Here is a 20,625-nt window from a genome sequence, read left to right as displayed (position 1 = left end):
TCTAAAAAGTCGAATCTGTGTACAAACGAGCTTCGATGATTCCTTTGGTTTAGCTCTTGCTAGAAACCGGGATAGGGTTTCTTTCAAAGATGCGGATAAAGAGAATAGAGTCTTGTATGCTGTGGCAAAGACTTGGTCCCTTGTCTTATTTTCCATCCATGAGAATTCTTTCCGATGAACTCTGTTGGCCTTGGGGGCATCAACATAGTCCAAATTTGCAAGAAAATATGCAATGTCATGTTTCAACCAGGCGCTAAAATTCAGAGTTCTCGATTTGCTAATGAAGCTGACTTTGCCCATCTCATTGTACACACCTACTGACCTGCCATCTCGCGAGACTTCAAAGCGGGCTTCATCCCAGGGAACAGAGTTCGGTGTTAGGAATGACGTCAGGTTACACGGTAGAGATGTAATGGCGATACCAAACTTTCTCCGCATTGCCATGGAGATGTAGAATCCCATTAAAATGCCTTTTAGTCTATCGGACCATCCACCACAGACATTAGATTTAGCACACCTATATATAAGATACTTAGGGTATGACATATGGTGAGGGTTCATCTTGGATTGTCTCCCATCTAACATTGGGGTCAAGGTCAAGTCTCCATTTGAATCTTTAGATATTTTTACGCCAGTCTCAGATGGAACGTCTTCTCCGGAAGTGGTCAATCTGTGGCCAAGTGTGTTTGGGACTCTCTTTCCAGAAGGCCGTGAGTAAGTCTCCAAGTGGTTGACGGCGATAACAATAAAGGTAACTGAAACGGCGACCGTTAAGAACAGAACTGATGACTTGGATTTCTGAAACCATAAACATTGGAGAATACATCTTTTTGCAGTGATTGTGCCAATTCTGTCTAAAATCTGCTTGACTCGAGGAAGTACCGATCACCCATATTTAGCTGAAATATTGCTTACAATGGCATAAAATAACAATCAGAAGCATTTTGCTGATACAGTTAAAAACAGAACGTATTGGGAAGTATTTAGCTACATTTCTGCGAATCAGCTTCATTGGTGAGTAAAACACAAACTTAGTCATGCTTAGTATTATTTCATTGGGGGCGGTGAGGTAACCTGGAGGATGGAGTCGTCGCTCGTCACGGATCACGAGTCATAGATCAAGGATCACGGGTCACGGGTCACAGGCTCTATGTCACCAAGGGCTTAACACCAAATGCTTGGTGTCTTCCTAAGGTTAAATGTTACAGCAACTAAAACAGGCACGCAGAGATTTCGAATTATTCCAAAGGTACTACTTGTCGCGTATTCAAAACTAAACCTGTCTTTGAATGTTTTTTACATATGTCCCTTTCTCCTTGGCTCTTTAATTCCTCTTGATTAGAACTTCCTGCCATCGTTTACCGATTGAGTGAGTGAGTGAGTTTAGTTTTACGCCGCACTCAGCAATATTCCAGCTATATGGCGGCGGTCTGTAAATAATCGAGTCTGGACCAAACAATCCAGTGATCAACAGCATGAACATCGATCTGCGCAAATGGGAACCGATGACATGTGTCAACCAAGTCAGCGAGCATGACCACCCGATCCCGTTAGTCGCCTCTTACGACAATTTACCGATTGAAGTGAGTAGGTGACACAAACGTTTAACTGAAGAAACAATGTGTAAATTCTGTTGGCCATAAATTTCATTACATATTTCCTCTGCCCTTTCTTCAAAACATCATCGCAAAAGTTATATCCCAAACCATTATGAGTAAAACCCCAATGTGTTAAAATTTATTTTCCGGCGTGTTGGTCGAGTTATTGAATGGCATTAAGAAGTGATACGCATGAAGAAGAGATTGTATGGAAGACAACATCGCATCATAAGGAACATTTATGAATGCATGAATGCGCAGCTTCCTTATCTTCCTTTGCGTATAACCCACACTGCATATCTTGACCATGTAGAATACCAGTGCTTGTCACCGTCCATTAGATCATGTGGTTCATACTCATGCAGTTGGTCTATGAAATGGTGGACACTGTTTCAACAGTTGGGTGAGTTTTGTTTGTGTTTAGTACCTGATGCATTCCTTGGCTAGTTCCGCATCAACATGACCTTTTGGAGGGTGGGGGTATCATACTAATTGCTGTATAACAGCTGCTGAGAGATTCTAAAATGAAGGCATTTTTCCAGCATTGGCCTAGGACTAAGTTGCGTTGATCGATACCGATTGTGTCAATCATTGGATTGTTTGGTCCAGCCTCGATTAATACAGACCGCCTTCGTATAGCTGAAATATTGCTGAGTGCGGCATTAAACAAAAAACCCAATAAATCAACCCAATAATCCTGAAATTGTGGTCTTAAAGGAGTTTGATCATTTGATCAATGTGTACTTGTTATTTCAATCCTTTTCGGTTGGATGTGATATAGACAATATTAAAAGTCGTTCTTTTGTAAACTTTGAGTGATATATATAAACATGTCATGTAGTCATGCATGTTGTCAGAATGCAATCGCTGGGATGGTGGCACCTTACAGACTTATGATTTGTATTCATATTACAGCGTTCGCTCAAGTTATGATGCCTTTAGCATTAGTCCACACCACGGGAAGAAGCAATGTGAAGCTTTCCTTACCAATACTGGGCTGCTTTGAAGAGGTGGGAGGACTTGTAGGCGGTTCTAGCATGGGTATGTTGTACTGCTGGATCTGATGTTCGATAACGTTATGCCTTTGTAAAGGAAATGGAGTACAGGTATTGGTGTTGTAAGGTATTTTACCCGTGAATATCCGGGTAAGAATTGGTCTTCAGCAACCCATGCTTGTCGTAAGAGGCAACTAACTGGTTCGGGTGGTCATGCTTGCTGACTTGGTTGAGACATGTCATCGTATCGTAATTGCGTAGATCGACGCTCGAGCTGTTGATCACGGGATTGTCTGGTACAGAATCGATTATTTGCTGAGTGTGGAGTTAAACAACAAACACACAAACAAACTGTAAGGTATTTCGTTCTGATGACAAAATATTATGACCAACTGAAAACCGACTTTTAAATTCATTCTGTGATGCGTGTTCAGGCCCCAGGGTGGTCCGGGTTAGAATTTTAGCCTCCCGACAACATATATGTGTAGTAACGGGCTATTATCTAACAAACTGTTTAACTCACTTAAAAAACACTCCTGTTACAACCGGTGATATATACTCTTCAAAAAAGTAGGGGAACTTCATTTTTGATTAACGATTGAAAAAATTGGGATATATATCGATGCAAATCAATGTTGCATGTGTATGATTTTCATTTAACCCTCCCACCCCCACCCCCTCCCCAAAAAACAACAACAAAACCAAAAAACGGCTAGAAACAAACACTAACAACAGAACTATGTGATGCAAGATGATTGACAAAATTAATGGTCTACCATCAAAATCAAGAATGACACCCGATGCACGTGTATGGGGCTACTGCGTTGTGCACGTGCATCCCATGCGTTGTATTTAGAGGTGGTGGCAAAGAGATATGGTGGCGCGTTCATAAGATGTCTGTCTTTAAAAAGGTTGTTAACGCTTATACTTCCTATCCAAATTGAAAGTTCAGGTTCCCCTACTCTTTTAAGAGTATATATTTTGTAATAATACCGCGTTAAACAGTAAACGCACACATATTGATTTTCAGTTACCCATGATCGTACAGGCTTTTAATGAGGTAATACCGTATAATTTCATATCACTGTCATGTCCATCATGCATTGTTTCTTCTTGCCATTTTAGCTAAAATCTTACAAGAAACGTCGTCAGTAAATGGAGCCTTGTATTTTGCTGGCGTGTCCCTGATTATTGCCGGAGTTGAAGCCATCATTGCGTGGGTGTTGATAAAACGCTGGCCACCTCTCAGTGATGAACCTGTGGCCCAGGCCCAGGGCATCGCCGACGACACAGGCGACGAACTTGGCGACGGCCTCGGCAATGGAGACACTACTGGGGCCCAATAATCGTCTGTTGCATGCGTCGATTTAGATATACACTTAAAAAAAAGTAGGAGAACTTCATTTTAAATATACGATTGAACAAAATGGGAGATATATCGGAGTCAATCAATGTTGATATGATAGTAATGAATGTTTCGAGAGTGCATCACCACTTGCACTTCCTTCTGGCCATAGTTGTAGTTGTTTGTACAGTAATCGCATTTGAAAGATGATTGGTGTATGACGTGAAATTTGCATGTGTACTTTTTTCATTTTTAAAAAACAAAAACAAACAAAACACCCGGCTAGAAACAAACACTAACAACTGTGTGATGCAAGATGATTGTAAAAATTAATGGTCTACATTCATTTATCGACCATCTTGAAAACCGTCAAAGTCAAGAATGACACCCCATGCACGTGTATGAGGCTACTGCGTTGTGCACGTGCACCACAAGCGTTGTGTTTAGTTGGGTGATAAAGAGAAATGGTGGTGCGTTCATATGAAAAGTTTGTAAACGCTACTTCCTATCAAAATTGAAAGTTCAGGTTCCCCTACTTTTTAAGAGTCTGCTTGAATGTCTATGTCGGACATCTAGGATAAATTGCTGAATGCTTAATGAAGACAGTTACAAGAGATTGAGTGAGTGAGTGTGGTTTTACGCCGCTTTTAGCAATATTCCAGCAATATCACGGCGGGGGACACCAGAAATGGGCTTCACACATTGTACCCAGTTACAAGAGAAGTTACCATTGGGTAACTGCTATGATAAGGTATGATGATGTTGATGATAAATCTATGAATATGATAGTCATGCTAAAGGCAGTGAATGATATAAGCCAAAAGCCAAGCCAGACATCTGGGCTAGTAACTTCACAAACTGACCAGCCCAGGAGAGATTCAACCAGTCCTTCTTAAATACTAAATAGACAACGTCAGTGGACACGTTATCTGAATATTTCTTTTCACCCGTCCATTGGGCTGGCTAGCTATAAAATTAGACCGTCCCGCAGAAATCTAGCCCGTCTCGGGCGGTGGGGCGGGCCATATTTCATACACTGCTAAAGGTATGACGATTACAGTTATGATGATGGTGATGATAACGGCTATGATGATGGTGATAAATCATGATAGCGATGCTATAGATATGATGATCTTTACAGCTCTGATGATAGTGTTGATAACGGATATGATGATGATGATGATGATAGTGATGCGGGTGGTATGATGATGGTGTTGATGATTACGGCTGTGATGATAACGGCTATGGTGATGATGATGATAAATCTATGATAATGATAGTGATGATGATGGTATGATGATGGTGTTGATGATTACGGCTCTGATGATGAATGGTAGTGTATTTGGAGCTTATATATTTGCTATACACTGGTACACAGTCATGTACTTGCAAGAAGAAATATATGTTTTTCGTGGGAATTATTAGGATATAAAGGTTTTTTAGTTTAAAATTTCCTCAGGTTTTCACTTGATCCACGTGATCTTACGAATACAATATGACTACACTGCATTTCAAAGACAACGATCATCCTGAGAAGATCGATGCTGATGCTGTTGATCAGTGGATTGTCTGGTCCAGACTGCCGCCATATAGCTGGAATATTGCTGAGTGCGCCGTAAAACAAGAAACCAAACCTTGGATGGTTGACCATGCTCGACAGTTTTGGCCTCTGAGAGAGTTCAGTCTGTCTCGCACCGACGCACATACAATACCCTGAATAGAAACGCAAAGAATTTGTCTTTCTGCGAAAACACGTTTGGCTGGCTAAATACGACACCGACATTAACATACTATAAAATAATTTCCCAATAACGATGAAAGATTTGTATGAAGTAGCAAGTTAAATAAAAGCAACCCACATTGTCATTACAACTTCGTTTTTATTACCATTGGAGATGACAACAGACCACTTGAGTCTGAAAAAGGCATATCTATTTCTACACATGATTAGACTAATCAGTTTACTACAAAAGCGTATCATTAATCGTAAGTAGGCGATGACAATGCGACATATTCATTATGTCGCATTGTCGCGTATATTATACATCTTAAATGGGGCGATACATTTTGCCTTTGACATGCAGCTGTTATATGCTAGACAAACTGTTGGTGCTTTCGAGTCACTCGTTTTCGGTGAGCCATTCAATCCTCTGTCGCTATGTCGCATTGTCGCCCTTTGATTGAGTAAGAAAATATTATTCAAAGCGCTACAATGTGACATGGCGACAGTGTGACAAATGGGCAATGGGTTTTGAATGCATCACCGAAAATGAGTGACGAAAGCACTTAGTCACCAAAGGTATGCCTGGTTTATGACAGCTGCGTGTCAGCAGTAGAGTATGTCCCAGTGAGCCCAGTTACAACGTCGGAGAGGTGAAAACTTCCATGAGTAATACTTCTCAAAATCAGACATTTACTTTTATGAAACCGGCATTGCTTTCATATCCGATTCACAAAATAATAATACTTCCTTTTCATACGGAATTATTTTTGGGGCAGACAAAATCGTTTACGTTTATACAACGCTCGCGTCATTTAGTGTTTCACGTAATACCGTGTGGTCATACCTTCTGTGTTTTCGACACATTTTAAGATTGGACATGTCAGTGGATATCAACCTACAATCTTCACATCTTGAGTCTTGTGTTGAGCTCTTGAGTCTCGATTCTGTAAAACGCCCTGGTTCTAGTCATGATAAATTCAAGGAAGGCTTCATCACTGGTTCTAGCCACCGTGAACCCAAGCATGGCTACATCCCTGATCCAAGTCATCGTACATTCGATGAAGAAGCCAACCCAATTGATAGATCTGATGGACAACATTCTGCTACCCCAACTCATTATTCTGTAAATGAACTCTATGCTGCCACGTCTGGCCAGTCGGGTGAAGATGAAATAATTCCTAAAACTGATTCTATGGAAGAGATAGACGCAGAAGAGAAAACATCGGTAAGTGACTTGTTTGCCTTGAGGCTGAGGAGACAGATAATTCATTGATAGAAATAGGTCGAATGGAAGAATATTGCACACACGCATGTTGTGCCTTTAAACCTACAATGGCCTTAAAGGGCGACTTTACACGATAATTAACCTTTTCGTCTTGCACTTTTTCAGCATAAAAAGTGTTTTTCAAGCAGCCTCATAGCCAATTTGATTGATTGATCGATTGATTGATTGACTTTAATTTACGACGCTTTTAGCATTATTCTAGCAATATCACGGCGGGGGACACCAGAAATGGGCTTCACATTCTCATAGTTAAAACAGTACAGCTATCATTAGAAACTAATTACTTTTTGCATTATATCGATTCATATTTTGCACATTTAATGAGAGTTCTGTGACCATAATAAAAACACCATAGCTTATGTCCCTTGCAAATGACGTCATTGGTGCCCAACTTATAAACGAATGACGACATTAAACTATATTTTGCACGTATTCGTGTGGCCACCATCTGGTCATATACCAGCGGTTCGTGGGTTCTTTTAAGTGCAGAGGGTTATGAACTGTACACTAGGGGTTGTGACAACACGGAAAGAGTCTGCACACAAGGTTGACTCCAAGGTTTTTACACCTTATTATAGTCTTTAATACCACAAACTAAAGCTATAATTACCATTTATCTTATCATTACACATATCATTGTAAAGACTCATAAATTATAATGTTTCTGTCGCAAAAATCACAAAGACTCCACTCTCACTGTAATCAAGTTCCCTACCAGTGCCACTATAGTTAATACTTAATGTTGTCTTTTTTATCTGGGCACATACCATTATTATCAAGGGTACAGCTTAATTAAGCCTTATGCAACCAACCATAAAATGTGTTGTTTTAAGCGGTCTGTCTTTTGGGGGGTCTGTCTTATGGGAAGATACCATTTCACGTGGTGCAGGTGTGGTTCTTGTGTCTCGTTTCCCAGGCTACCGTTTTAACCGTCTCGTTGCCTGGCCGTCAGTTCGCTTTGTGTATCGGTCGGTTCTACACTGTAATGGCTCGTCCCCAGCTGATATTGCTGGAATATTGCTAAAAGCGGCGTTAAACCAAACTCACTCACTCAAAAAATAGTATACATTGTATGAAAAGTGTTACCACGTAACTAAACTGTATAACACTGAACCTGAGTCGCCTTCCAACAGTATCTACTTTCAGCAAAACTGAACAGTCATTCTACAACGAAACTGCACAACTGCAATCGGCGAGTTTGCAGGAAGCGATTTGTGAAACCAAAAGGGCCTCTTGATCTTTAAATACATTGATAATAACAAGGAAAGTATAGGAAACATGAAAAGCAAGGAAGCTAACCAGTCATTAAACAAATGCTTAGCATGGATTGGCATACATGGGGAGGGGGTACGGTTTTTCTGGTGTCGTTTAGTGACGGACTGGTCAATAAAAGCTGCCTCTTTAAGATGACCACCGCTACCACGAGTCAAATGTAGATAAGCTTTGAAAGCAATCAGGAACTGTTTATGAAAACCCCCATCAAATACGCTTGTGACAACATACACAATTGCAATGTAATCAATTGCTAAACTAAAAACTATTACAATATAAAAAAAATTGTTATTTAGAGAATGAAATGATATAGTTTAGATAGCAAGCATATTATGTCTACGAAAGGTTAGTTGAACACAGACCAGTAATGTTCGTTTTTAAAGACCGATTTGTTAATGACGTAATCATACGTGACGTCGATGATATTGTAACGTTGTTGCAAAGCCTTATGGGACCATTGGTTACTTTGAAACAACATTTCGTTCTATAGTTTAATACAGCATCAACGCAGAAACACAACCGTAGAACCCAGAAGATCACTTCAGACAAACAAAATGTAATTTACGTTTTGTATTTTACGTTAATTGGCAGTTAGAATGGTCCATGGCGTTGCATGGGAAACCCCAAAGACACCAAAAACTCACGTGTTAGTACCCGTTTGAATGCCTGCATGCGGGCAGAGCAATGTTCATTGTATGGATTCAATTGTCGATCATGCCTCTTTTTCACCCTAACGTAAATGACTAAAGGTGTTACGTAAACTTCATACGAATATTTCTAACGGAATCAATAATTAAGATGATAAAACGATTTAATATGTTGATGAAATTGAAGTGTACGTTTTGTCAAACTTTCCAGATTGTGCTTTAACTTACTCTAAATAAGTATGAATACAAAAGTAAACAAAAGTTTTATCCCAATGTCTCATTGTGTGATTGCTGCTTGTAGATATCTCAATGTTGCACGACTGTCTAGGCCATGTTTCCAGAATACGTTTCACTTCTAGATTTTTACTGTTTTTGTCATCATTGGCGTTTAATAAAAAATCAGTCTTTGGATTTAACAAGAACGTAAGTTACAACGTAATATACCTCAAGCTGTAGAACTGTAAGATGGTAAAGGTGTTTAACAGTTAAAGTCAAAATATATTCATTCCCATTTTGTGTGATTCCATGGCGTTTTCTTGAAAGGGAACGTTTTATTTTCAAGTTTCTGATTTTAATCTGTGATACAATGTAAATGTGGTATGCGTGGTTCCGTCTATTCTGGATTTTGAACAGGTACGCTGTTGCGTCAACAGTGTGAAATATGCTTTACTGAGAACACTTTCGTTTTGTTTTTCAGATGAATTAATTGTTTCCTTATTTGATATTTGAATCAAGAACAAAAGAGTTCATTTCCTCACGGTTTATGTTGATACTACTAGTCATCCATGAACGTAAATAACTTAGGTGTTTATGGGTACCTTACTTCAAACCAGTGCTGCAAGTTTAATACTGTTCACTGAGTGCTGAAAAAGTATAAAATGTTCGTTTACATGTTGTAGTTTGGGAAAATAGACTTCTTTCATGGAATGTCGTGATTTAATTTTTAGCACTTTCCAATTTGAATTGTTCAGTTTCGTTGTGAATGACTGTGAAACGTACATATATGCATCACATCTGGCTAGAGAATGTGCCGACAATCTAAGTTAGCTGCTCCCTTCTCAACAACCCTCACTTTGATGTCGAAACCATATCCAAGTACATCACGAAGATAAATGCACTTTGCAGTTTTGAATTCTGTTTGAAATTCGCTTTTCTATAAAATCATCCGCACGTTGTAGGGAGGGCAAATTTACTAAACATTACATGCATCATAAATCTCGCCAGTTTTGACATATTACTAAATCACCATTCAAGGCGTTTTGCGTATTACCGAACGAGAGGCTATTATCGAATTAAATTCCATTTCCGTATATTTTCTCAACTTGTTGATCGTGACAGGTTTTTTTGAGGGTGTAGCTTCAGAGCTTCTAGGGAACCTTCCAGCAAAACTGTCGTTTAACATACAACATATAAATCAAAACAAGAAGAAAAGAGAAGATTTTTTTTAAATCAATTGCTCAAATTTCAGTTACGGAAGTTTATGTTAGAGGGACACCTCACTGTGCCTGCTGCCTTTGTTTAGGTTACTAGTGCAGTCAACCATTGCAAACAGGCAGTAGAGGAATTAGTTACAGTCTGTTAAAAAAAATACATAACAATTCATTAAGTATTTTTTATTCAGATTTGGGTGGCAGTCTTCCTCCTGAACTGTTTGAAGTAGAATAATTTCCGTCAATGTAGTCTCAGTAGGGGCAGGGCAGCAGTTCTGTGAATCAACGATTGCACTCTATGTTTTCCGATACTAAACGTGCCACAAAAGGCCAAATGTTTGTTAGTCTTGAATAATCGTGTTTGCTTGGTCCTATAAGACCGTGAATATGATATTTTTTAACAACAACGGTTCGGTTATCATTACTACCGTCCGTGTTGAAGTAAGTTCAAGCCTAAAAAAGAACATACATACAAATCAGTTATGAGATCGATCAAGTGCACTCTTCAAAAAAAGAAACGCATAAGCCATTTTAGAAGAATTTATTGCGTTAGTTTAAGAACAATTATTTCATGTAATTTCAATGGTAGTACTAGTACTTCATTTCCAGACATGGTTAGACATGAAAAAGACCTGTAATATGAAATGTCATATACTGGAGATGCGAGTACTGATCTCTAATAGAAGCAAGTCTGTAATAGACGGATGTATGGTCATTGTGATGCTCTTGAAATCAGCTTCACCCCCAAATCATTTCAAGTCCTTCTCACTAATTTTAAAATTTACTCAGGTGCTCTAACGTTGCCTTTTCAAAGGCTTTTCTTGTTTGGAATTTGGGGAGGTACTTTGTGTCAGTTACGTCCTTGTTAGAAATTCACTGTATTGACGTCAATCCGTTCCTTACAAATACTATCGATCCAGGGACTATTTCCTCTTCCTCGTTCCTGTTCCTGTAACAGCAATGAGGAAAGAGGAAACGATACTGCGTCGAAGCAAAGACTCTTTGGTCACAACTTAATTTGTGTGGCACACCGTTTGTCCGGAATAGCCCGACATGGCTGCTCGGAATAGCCTGACAATGATGTTCAGACGAGTCGTCAAGAGTTACAAACAATTATGAAAATTCGATGATGTGGAATATGTGAAGAATAGTCATGAATATTTATGAGTGGGCGGAGCTTATGTGACCACGTCACACGTGTTTCGCCCTTTTGACCTTATTTTGATCCTTTTAACTTTTTCAGTTTTGGCTCTTTTATCCTCCTTACGCACTACTTTCACTTGAACACGAAAGTGCATCTACGTCCGCTGAGTCGTGTAAAGATGAATAACGTGGAATAAGGGTGCATTTTTTGCCCTAGAACATAACAAAAACAGCCTTTCCTTCTTTACTTAAATTTAAATGTTAGGGGAAAATCAATACCCAAATGTTTGTTAAAATTTCGATCGTAATTTTTGTAAGCAAAGGTGGCATTTCAGGGAACTTTATTTTCATCATGTTTACCATAGCTGTTCTGTCTTGGAATATGAATAATGGGAATGGTGTATTAAAACAGTTAATGCTCCTTTTTGTTACCAGTATGTCATAACTCCAGTGCAGCAGCTGGTATAATTAATATAAAGAAACACCTTTTCAAAACGCACGTAAGGCTCGCATCTTAACAAACGTATCATTTGGAAACATAAGAAAACATTACACATTCATGTGACTACTACTACTTCTACTACTACTACTACTACTACTACTACTACTACTACTACTACTACTACTACTACTACTACTACGCACACGAAATGTGCACCATTTGTAATTTTACTTGTCTCCGCATTAAAAAAAAACTCTTTACTGAATTCACCTGTTTATTTCATGTTTATATTAAGCGACAGGCTTGGTAGATATATGGGATATAGAAATTGTTAATAATCTGTTATTCATGTGTGTGAATCTGGGTACAAAGCCAAAGCCGAAATCACCAAAACGTGCATGTCTCCACTGATAGTTTAACATTTTGAGTGAATATTTCAAAGTAAATTCATCTAGTGTGAGCAAAACAAATTACATTTTCGACAAAAGGTATGGTCCCTTTCGTTCATACCCAGAACATATCTTCATATGATTTAATTCTTTTAGAATATATGTTTAATATGATGTCTCCATAAAAGTGTAATCCACGTTACCTCATGAAAATGTACGGAAGCGCTGAAAGGACCTGATGAAATATAATTTATATTGAGCGTACGAGTTAGTATGTTGAGTGCACAAGTTAATATCTTGAGCGCACAAGTTAGTATCTTGAGCGCACAAGTTAACATCTTGAGCGCACAAGTTAGTATGATGAGTGCACAAGTTAGTATCTTAAGCGCACAAGTTAACATCTTGAGCGCACAAGTTAGTATGTTGAGCGCACAAGTTAGTATCTTGAGCGCACAAGTTTACATCCTGAGCGCACAAGTTAGTTATCTTGTGTGCACAAGTTAGTGTATGTCCCTCTTTCGCACCAGATACCAGGTTTGCTGATGTTACAGTGAGTGATTGAGTGAGTACGGTTTACGCCGCTTTCAGCAATATTCCAGCAATATCACGGAGAGGGACACCAGAAATGGACTTCACACATTGTACCCATGGGGAATCGAACCCAGGTCTCGGCGTGACAAGCGGACGCTTTAACCACGAGGCTACCCCAGTGGCCCGCTGATCTTACAGACTTTATTGCGGACAACTTCCACGATCTGGACAAAGACATGGTTATCGTTGGATGCATAAAAAATGTATCCAATGCGGTTTAATCGTGAAACAGGATAGTGTACGTTCGTTGCTAATAGTGTTGGACCCGGATGGCGTTGAATTTCGCTCAAAACACCGTCTTCATCGACGTGTTTATTCTTCAACTTCCTGTGTTCTTAAAACATGTTAAATAAACTACAACACACATACGTATACATAAGGGACTGAAACGGAGGAAGTAAAACGGGGAACATGGTATTTTAGTAAGAAATAAAGTCGGTACATGTGCTATACGTACACATACTAATGGATCAAATAAATAAGGCGGCTTTTATATGATATTGTACAGAATTAAACTCAATACATCAGACATCAGTTTTATAATTAAGTATAACACTCAACGTTTACATTTTTCATGGTCACGTAATACTATATATTCATAATAAAGCCATAGCACAAAACAAGGTATCCAAGCTTTATGCTAGTGTTCATAATACGTTGTACCAATATTAGAAGTCATCATAAACACCTATAGTTAACTCCGACTTTGCATCGCTTGACATCTTCCAAAAAGGATAGAAGTTTGTACATTTTAGCCATCAGTCAAGCAAACGTGCGTTCCATTAATGCCATTAACGCTCAAGATACTAACTTGTGCGCTCAAGATATTAACTTGTGCGCTCAACATACTAACTTGTGCGCTCAAGATGTTAACTTGTGCGCTCAACATACTAACTTGTACGCTCAACATACTTACTTGTGCGCTCAATATAAATTATACTTCATCAGGTCCCTTCAGCGCTTCCGTAAAAATGACCATATAATTATTTTTAAAATTATATGTATTCATTAGATAGTATGTCTTATTTACAGTTTTATAGCGGGACAATACAACATAAATCTCATAGCCACTACATTTCAGCCGAATTCTCACCATGATGCTTCACAGGATTAAAGTTGTCGAGATTTTTTAAGGATGTAATCTACGTGACCACAATAAAATAAACACTGTACACCCAGTGTCACCAAAAGGGTTTTTAAATGAATAGACATATTTAGTAGTAATAACTAAGTGAAGGAGATGCTCTTCCGTACACCTTAAACATTTGTTGGGTACAAAAGGACGTCTGTATAATCTACGTTATGTAATCTACGTGACCTCATTTCCAAAGGAGCATCATCTTTTTCGCGGTATGTACACAAAAGTTATGTACCTTTTGCACTGACCGTCCACTGGTTCCAGAAGTAATATTACCGCAGTCACCCAGGCACCAAACGCAAATGCATGATGCTTGGATGATTTTTCACTATACTTCTGTACTGTCTGTACTTTTAATGATGAATGAAACGAAGAAACAGTGTTATCGTAATGTAGATTACAAGATTTGTATTCAAGTTGTGTAATGGCCAAGTTTTGTTGTTTATCACACTATTATACAGATAAAACGTTTGTGAAATATATTTACAGTAACACTTTGATGATCAATTTATGCAAATTAGTTAACCCAATCATGATTGGTCATCTTTGTTTTTTCCTTGACATCTGACATTTAATAATTTGAATTTTGTGAACAATAAATGATGTTCTAACAATAGAATGACTCATGACATTGTATCAAACTGTTTGACAGGGGAAAGAAATGTCATGTGTCAACTACATTCCAGATGACAAGTAATAATTACACTTGACTTTAATCAATCAATGATTTCAGTAAATTTATAAAGCTGACAGAGCCCGTTTTGTTTCCACTATGCATACAGGGTGGGTGTGTATTTGAGAAAATTTTAGAGAGTTTGAATTCAACTCTTTTAGCAGGGTGGAGGGTTGTCTGCAGGTCTTCCCTGTTGGAACTGAATCTGGTGTTTTTTTAATCAATGCTTGGGTCATGTGTCATGTTATTTATCAATAAACTTGAAATATAGGTGTGCTATCAATCAAGGTCATCATCAACTGTACACATTTGCACTGGGGTAGGGAGTCAAACCAACATCTGTGGCATCACATAAAGTTTAAGCAGCTGAACATAGACAAGCATGTCCAAAGTGAACATGTCACAATGGACATTTTCTGTGTAGTCCATGTACCAACATCCATGAAATCTTGGTGTTAGTTATTGTGTATTAAGAAATGTCGTATAGCATCAGCATAGCTGACCATTGTTACATTTCCCCATACAATGTCAAAAAGATATATGTTTTCTTAAAGATGTTTTATCATCAAAATACAGAGCAGCTTGTCTTCCAGTACAAGGCTGCAAGAATGCTATGTTAAATATTATAATATGTAGTATTGAAGTCATTAAGTTGGTTCATACACATATCTTTATGTCTGTTGAAAAGAATCTTACAAACAATTTAAGTAATGCCATTGCCTCACCAACATTTAATGTGTAAGTATGTGGTGGTTACATGTATATGACATTGAGCATTATACCCACAGCACCCGTCGTAGTAATGTTTCAAGTAAACATACACACCCCACCCCAAGGTAGCTATTTGAAAATACTTTCATAAACAGAAGCACCCCCTACACCCCATTCCTATTTGCAAATATTACATGGTAAATTTACAACAATACAACTGCTTAAAATCCAACAATAAGCACGTCTAAGTGTAATATAAATACAAGTACTACAGTCACGTTTCACAATCACCACAAATGTCACCTTGAATGTTGACATAGCACTAACGTTTTAACTTCAAATGTATACGATTATACGGGTGCTGATATTTGTTGATTCACAATGTTTTTATTGATTTAATATAGTCTCCCATAACCCAACGGGTGGTTTCTGTACTATTAACTTTTGTACAAAACGCATGCATTTTATGACAATGTACAGAAAGTGAGACTCAAATAAACATTATCTCTCTCTCTCTCTCTCTCTCTTAAACATGGTAGTAATTATAACGAGACATGAAGACAGGGAACATCTTGCATCATATACGAGTAATAATAATTTAAACACGTTTTACAGCTACATGAACACTGACATCAACTTTAATGATCTTGACCAAAATCTTCACAGAACAGGGTACCCATTGGAAAGAAGAAGACACATGCCACGTTTAATTATGCAAGTGTGATTTCCTTCTTTGAACCTGTGTTGTCTTGTGACATTTTACCAAAACAATTCCCCAATACTAATTAAAAATAAGCTCATTAATTTTTGTGTTGGAGTCATAAGAGATACAACACTGTTTCACATCTTGTTTACAAATCATTTCCTTCATCAAATGGTTTGGTATTTTAAAATATGCACTTTTACATTTCACAAAATGACCTACAGAAACAAAATATGCAAAAATCTGGAGAAACTTAAACTGACAAAGTTGATTATTTCAAGATGTGGTAATTCTTTTTTCTAAGCATACACATTAAATATTAAGAGTGAATGAATGAGTTTTACACCGCTTTTAGCAATATTACAGCAATATCACGTCAGGGGACACCAGAAATGGGCTTCACACATTGTACCCATGTTGGAAATCGAACCCGGGTCTTCGGCGTGACGAGCGAATGCTTTAACCACTAGGCTACCCCACCACTAGGCTACCCCCACCGCCCCTTAATATTAAGATGTAGCATTACATGTCAGACATTCTGTTCATATCATGAATTACACATGTATAACTTTTTTAGTTCTGGCAAAAGGGCAACAATTGCACATGCTTTCCATGGCAGATATGCAGAGACTTGGCTGCATTTATATGTGCAGCCCTATCACAAAAGTCAGTTTCACTAACAGTACATTACAGTTCATAAAGTACAGGAAACATGGCATCACTTTACTATTCCAAAGTTTTCTACATGCAACATACGCTATAACAAGCCATCAAACTATCTCAAATCATAATTATAAAATCACGTTGCCATGCAGAGTATAAACAATGTCACTGAATTGTGGCAAAATAGTAAATGATCAATTCGATCGATATGCATCAAATCATATCTTTTAGTAAAGACTATACGCCATGTAAATTTCCAATTGTTCAGCTGTACAATAAACACAAATGGGTAAAAGAAAAGCACAAAATGTTTTTGTGGGAAAATAACTGGAAACGTCTGTTCCGCTGGCAATAAAAAAACCACCTTGCTGAGAATATCTTACTACCTCAAAATAGAAGTTCCTTCAATTGTCTACACCACGGAGGTGTTAATCGGCTGGCATCAGTATGCAAGAACGGTTATCAGAATACATCAAACAAATCAGTAAATTGCATAACGGATGCACTTGAAATCCTGTAGTCCCTCAAGATAACTGTCATCACTTGTCATCTACAGTGATGGGTCCACACCCCTCTTCCTGGAACTTGACAGGCATCTAATTCTGTTGATTTGCATTCCGGGTAACGTCTTCATTGTTTTTGTCCCCATCACATCCATCAGAATAAACGTAATTGCCTCTTAACAGCCATCATACATGAAGTAATATGTGGCTGCTCTAAAGTACAAAAATATGTAAGTGATATTTTTGAGTTTTATAATTACAGTTTTCACAGCATCACAGATCACTTATGTATGTCATCAATGGTAAATAATGTCAACAGATCCAGTTGCCTAAGAGGACTGGCTAATTCTCATTCTGAAATTTTTTTTTAGCTATTTTAATTATATGAAATATCATAAAACTACATATATGCAGAAACTGTATCCTTTTGGGAACTTTGCATAACAAACCTAATGCTCATTTATGAGGAATGAAGCACAGAAAAAGGAACTTTTCTTGACATGCCATGTCATGTAGGTTTTCAGAAACTACACGATGGCAAGTTATTGGCATGAATGACATGTCCTGCCATAACATCGGTGTTACCTTGCTGACTTGAAACTAACCGCATGGGTATCGCATGAGAGGAAGCACATTCTGATGCTGAGATTCCGATGATTGAATGTATGAGGAGAAGGTTGGCAGATGATGTCTGTACAAGGGGTGGCTACATGAGGTTCTGATGTAGTCGCCACTGGTGGTTCATACAGTCACAAAATTCATTATGTAAGAACTGTGTGTCAGATTGATGGCATAGTCATGGTGACATACATTCCGGCAATGTCGATATTCACAATTTTCTATAACGACAATCACTGAGGCAGGCAAACAGTTGAGAGTCTCATACTTGGTGATACTATTTTCACAACACTAAACCACACAACACAAACACTGGGGTCATCCCACAGATGACATCCGTACCTTGTCAGCTTGCTGAAGGGGTTAACCACTTTGGTCATGTGAACAAGACATCCGATTTTGGTACAGAAGGTCTGTGGATATATTCTACTGTTTCAACACAGAAATTCAATTTTTTTATCATGGTCAATGTTTGGTTGTTTTCCTGGTGAAAGTAACATGTAGCTTAGAACATAGGCCCATAAGAAATGAGACTGACCAAATTATCATGTGGTTCAATGCATGTCATAGTATTCCTGTTTTGTGTAAGAATGCTTATTCAGTCAATCCCATTATGGTGCTGACTGAAGTTCTGTTGTGATTCACAAAAACAGTACTAGTATATATAACGTGTAGAGTACTTTATGCAGAAAATTTAATTGCAAGAATCCTATCTGTGTCCTCCTCAGTGTCATAGGTTTCCTCCGTCTCTTTCTCTGAAACTGTAACATTATTGCATGTCAGAAACCGGTATGAGTAATCCTGGTTTAAGCAGAAGTTGGGAGTGGGGCAGACAATGACTTGACAACTACATGCACTTAAAGTGGTCAGCACAACACTATCACTATCAGATGCCTGGTTGGTAGGTAAAGCCTTATTTGATTTGGGAATATACAATGGTATAGGAAACTGATCAAAGGCGCTTTGTTTTCACTCGATCATTGGATATCCATCACAACGGCACATCGTATTTTTCAATCTCAACTCCCTGGGGATCATACAACTATTGCTGCCTACTAGGCACACCGAGTTAATGTGGCTTTTCCATCCTTACGAGGTACCCATTCACAGCTGGGTGGACTGGGACGCATGGTCACAGTACTTTGTCCAAGTTTTACTGCACGTTGCTGTACCGCAGCTAGGTGTTTGCACGTATTCATGTGGTCACCATCTGGTCATCTACCAACGGATTCGTGGGTTCTTTTAAGTGCACAGGGTTGTGTACTGTACACTAGGGGTTGTGACAACACTTCAAGAGTCTGCACACAAAGGTGACTCCAAGGTTTTTTTTTACAACCGGTCCCTTCACCGCCAAGCTCGCTGGATTACTAGCCTGGCGCCTTAGACAGCTCGCCCAACGCTCCCGCGGTGCATTGAAAGGTGTTATTGCTTGGACAAGGTGAACTACCACATATCTTTCACAGGGGCGTGTCACCTTAGAAACAGCATTAGAAAGACATATAGGTATATAGACCCTACCATAATACTATATCAAAGGAAAGGGGTGTAACGACGGAACCACTCCCTCCTCAATCTAAGTTAGATTTCACCATGTAAACTATTTTTTTAAGGCCCCGTCGAGGCCTACGGATCAAAAACGAGATGATTTCCCTACAAAATGAGCTATAAATTGTCACAATCGGATCATTATTTCAAAAGTTATACGCCACGACTCACCGAAAACAGCAACCTCCTCAATTCCAAGCCAAAATCATGGATCACCCAAAACAGCGAAAACTCACCTTTTAAATTCGTTTATTAATTCCAGCCACGTTGACAGCACCTATGTAGGGCTAGATTCGATCCGCAGCGGCATCCCACGGGTCTAAAAACTTATTGCAACATCTACACATCATTTTCTCGACAGTAAGCAGGCATTTTCTCCAAAACCATCGGCAATCATACTCACTTGTCGGCCATAGATGGCGAGTGGGAGTCGCTCCTCCTGGGGTGTGTAGTCTATCACTTTGTTTTTCCAGAGAACGCATTGCTTGCTGCCGACGCAGCGGTCGATGGCGCCACACTTGCACATAGAGTTGTCTTTTTTGAAGAGAGTGTGGAGTTCCGATATGGCGGCGAGGCAGTCGGTGCATCGGTTGTGTCTGTCCTTGGGTTCTGGGCAGTTGGCGAGAACGATTCGGAGTTTGCCTGCAGCGGGTCGAAATTGGGTGGGTGGGTGGGTAGATGGACACGAAATCGACTATTTTGCCATCTTCTACGAATTGGCGAAAGCACAGCAAATAGAGTTCGATAAGCTGGATCTGGTAGCGCTCGTAGAAGGTGAGTCCCAAATGCTCCAGGATTTGTTTCTCTCGGTCGGAAAGCAACACGTTGGGACTCTTTGCCAGCAGGCTCTCAAAGACTTCGGCTGTGTCGGAAGTTGTCGTTGTCTGTGGCTCTATACCACCTCGGATTCGTGTATATCTGGCTTGCGATATGTGGTACTTCCTCTTCGCTTCCAGAAGGGACAAACGAACCGATCAGATCTCGGCATAGGCTTCGCGGGATTGCTTGGTTCCTGGCATATATTTTCTATATCTGTACACCCGCATATCTCTAATTCGAGTGCACTTGCGTCGGGAGACGAGGAGTGGTCAGATATAGTTTTTTGTGAAATACACTCATTTTTACTCATACACTCATTGGTTAGTATGGAGCTTTCTAGGCAGGGTGAGCCAGTACCGCCATTGTCTATACTACTCTGTGTGTGTGTGTGT

General features: G+C 39.0%; 1 protein-coding gene across 1 annotated transcript in view; it reads right to left on the bottom strand.

The window, feature by feature from the left end:
• Positions 1–650: 650 nt before the first annotated feature.
• The window catches only part of LOC124256694, a 39,951-nt gene continuing 19,976 nt past the window's right edge, over positions 651–20,625 (bottom strand). The window contains exon 2 of the mRNA XM_046690667.1: positions 651–798. Coding sequence (XP_046546623.1) covers positions 771–798 — 28 coding nt within the window. The 3' untranslated portion in view covers positions 651–770. The remainder of the gene's footprint in view (positions 799–20,625) is intronic.

This window comes from Haliotis rubra, unplaced genomic scaffold (genome assembly GCF_003918875.1).
Source record: "Haliotis rubra isolate DU_JTF1 unplaced genomic scaffold, ASM391887v1 Scf635, whole genome shotgun sequence".
In the NCBI taxonomy this organism is placed as follows: Eukaryota; Metazoa; Mollusca; class Gastropoda; order Lepetellida; family Haliotidae; genus Haliotis; species Haliotis rubra.
This window is presented reverse-complemented; position numbering and strand designations above follow the sequence as displayed.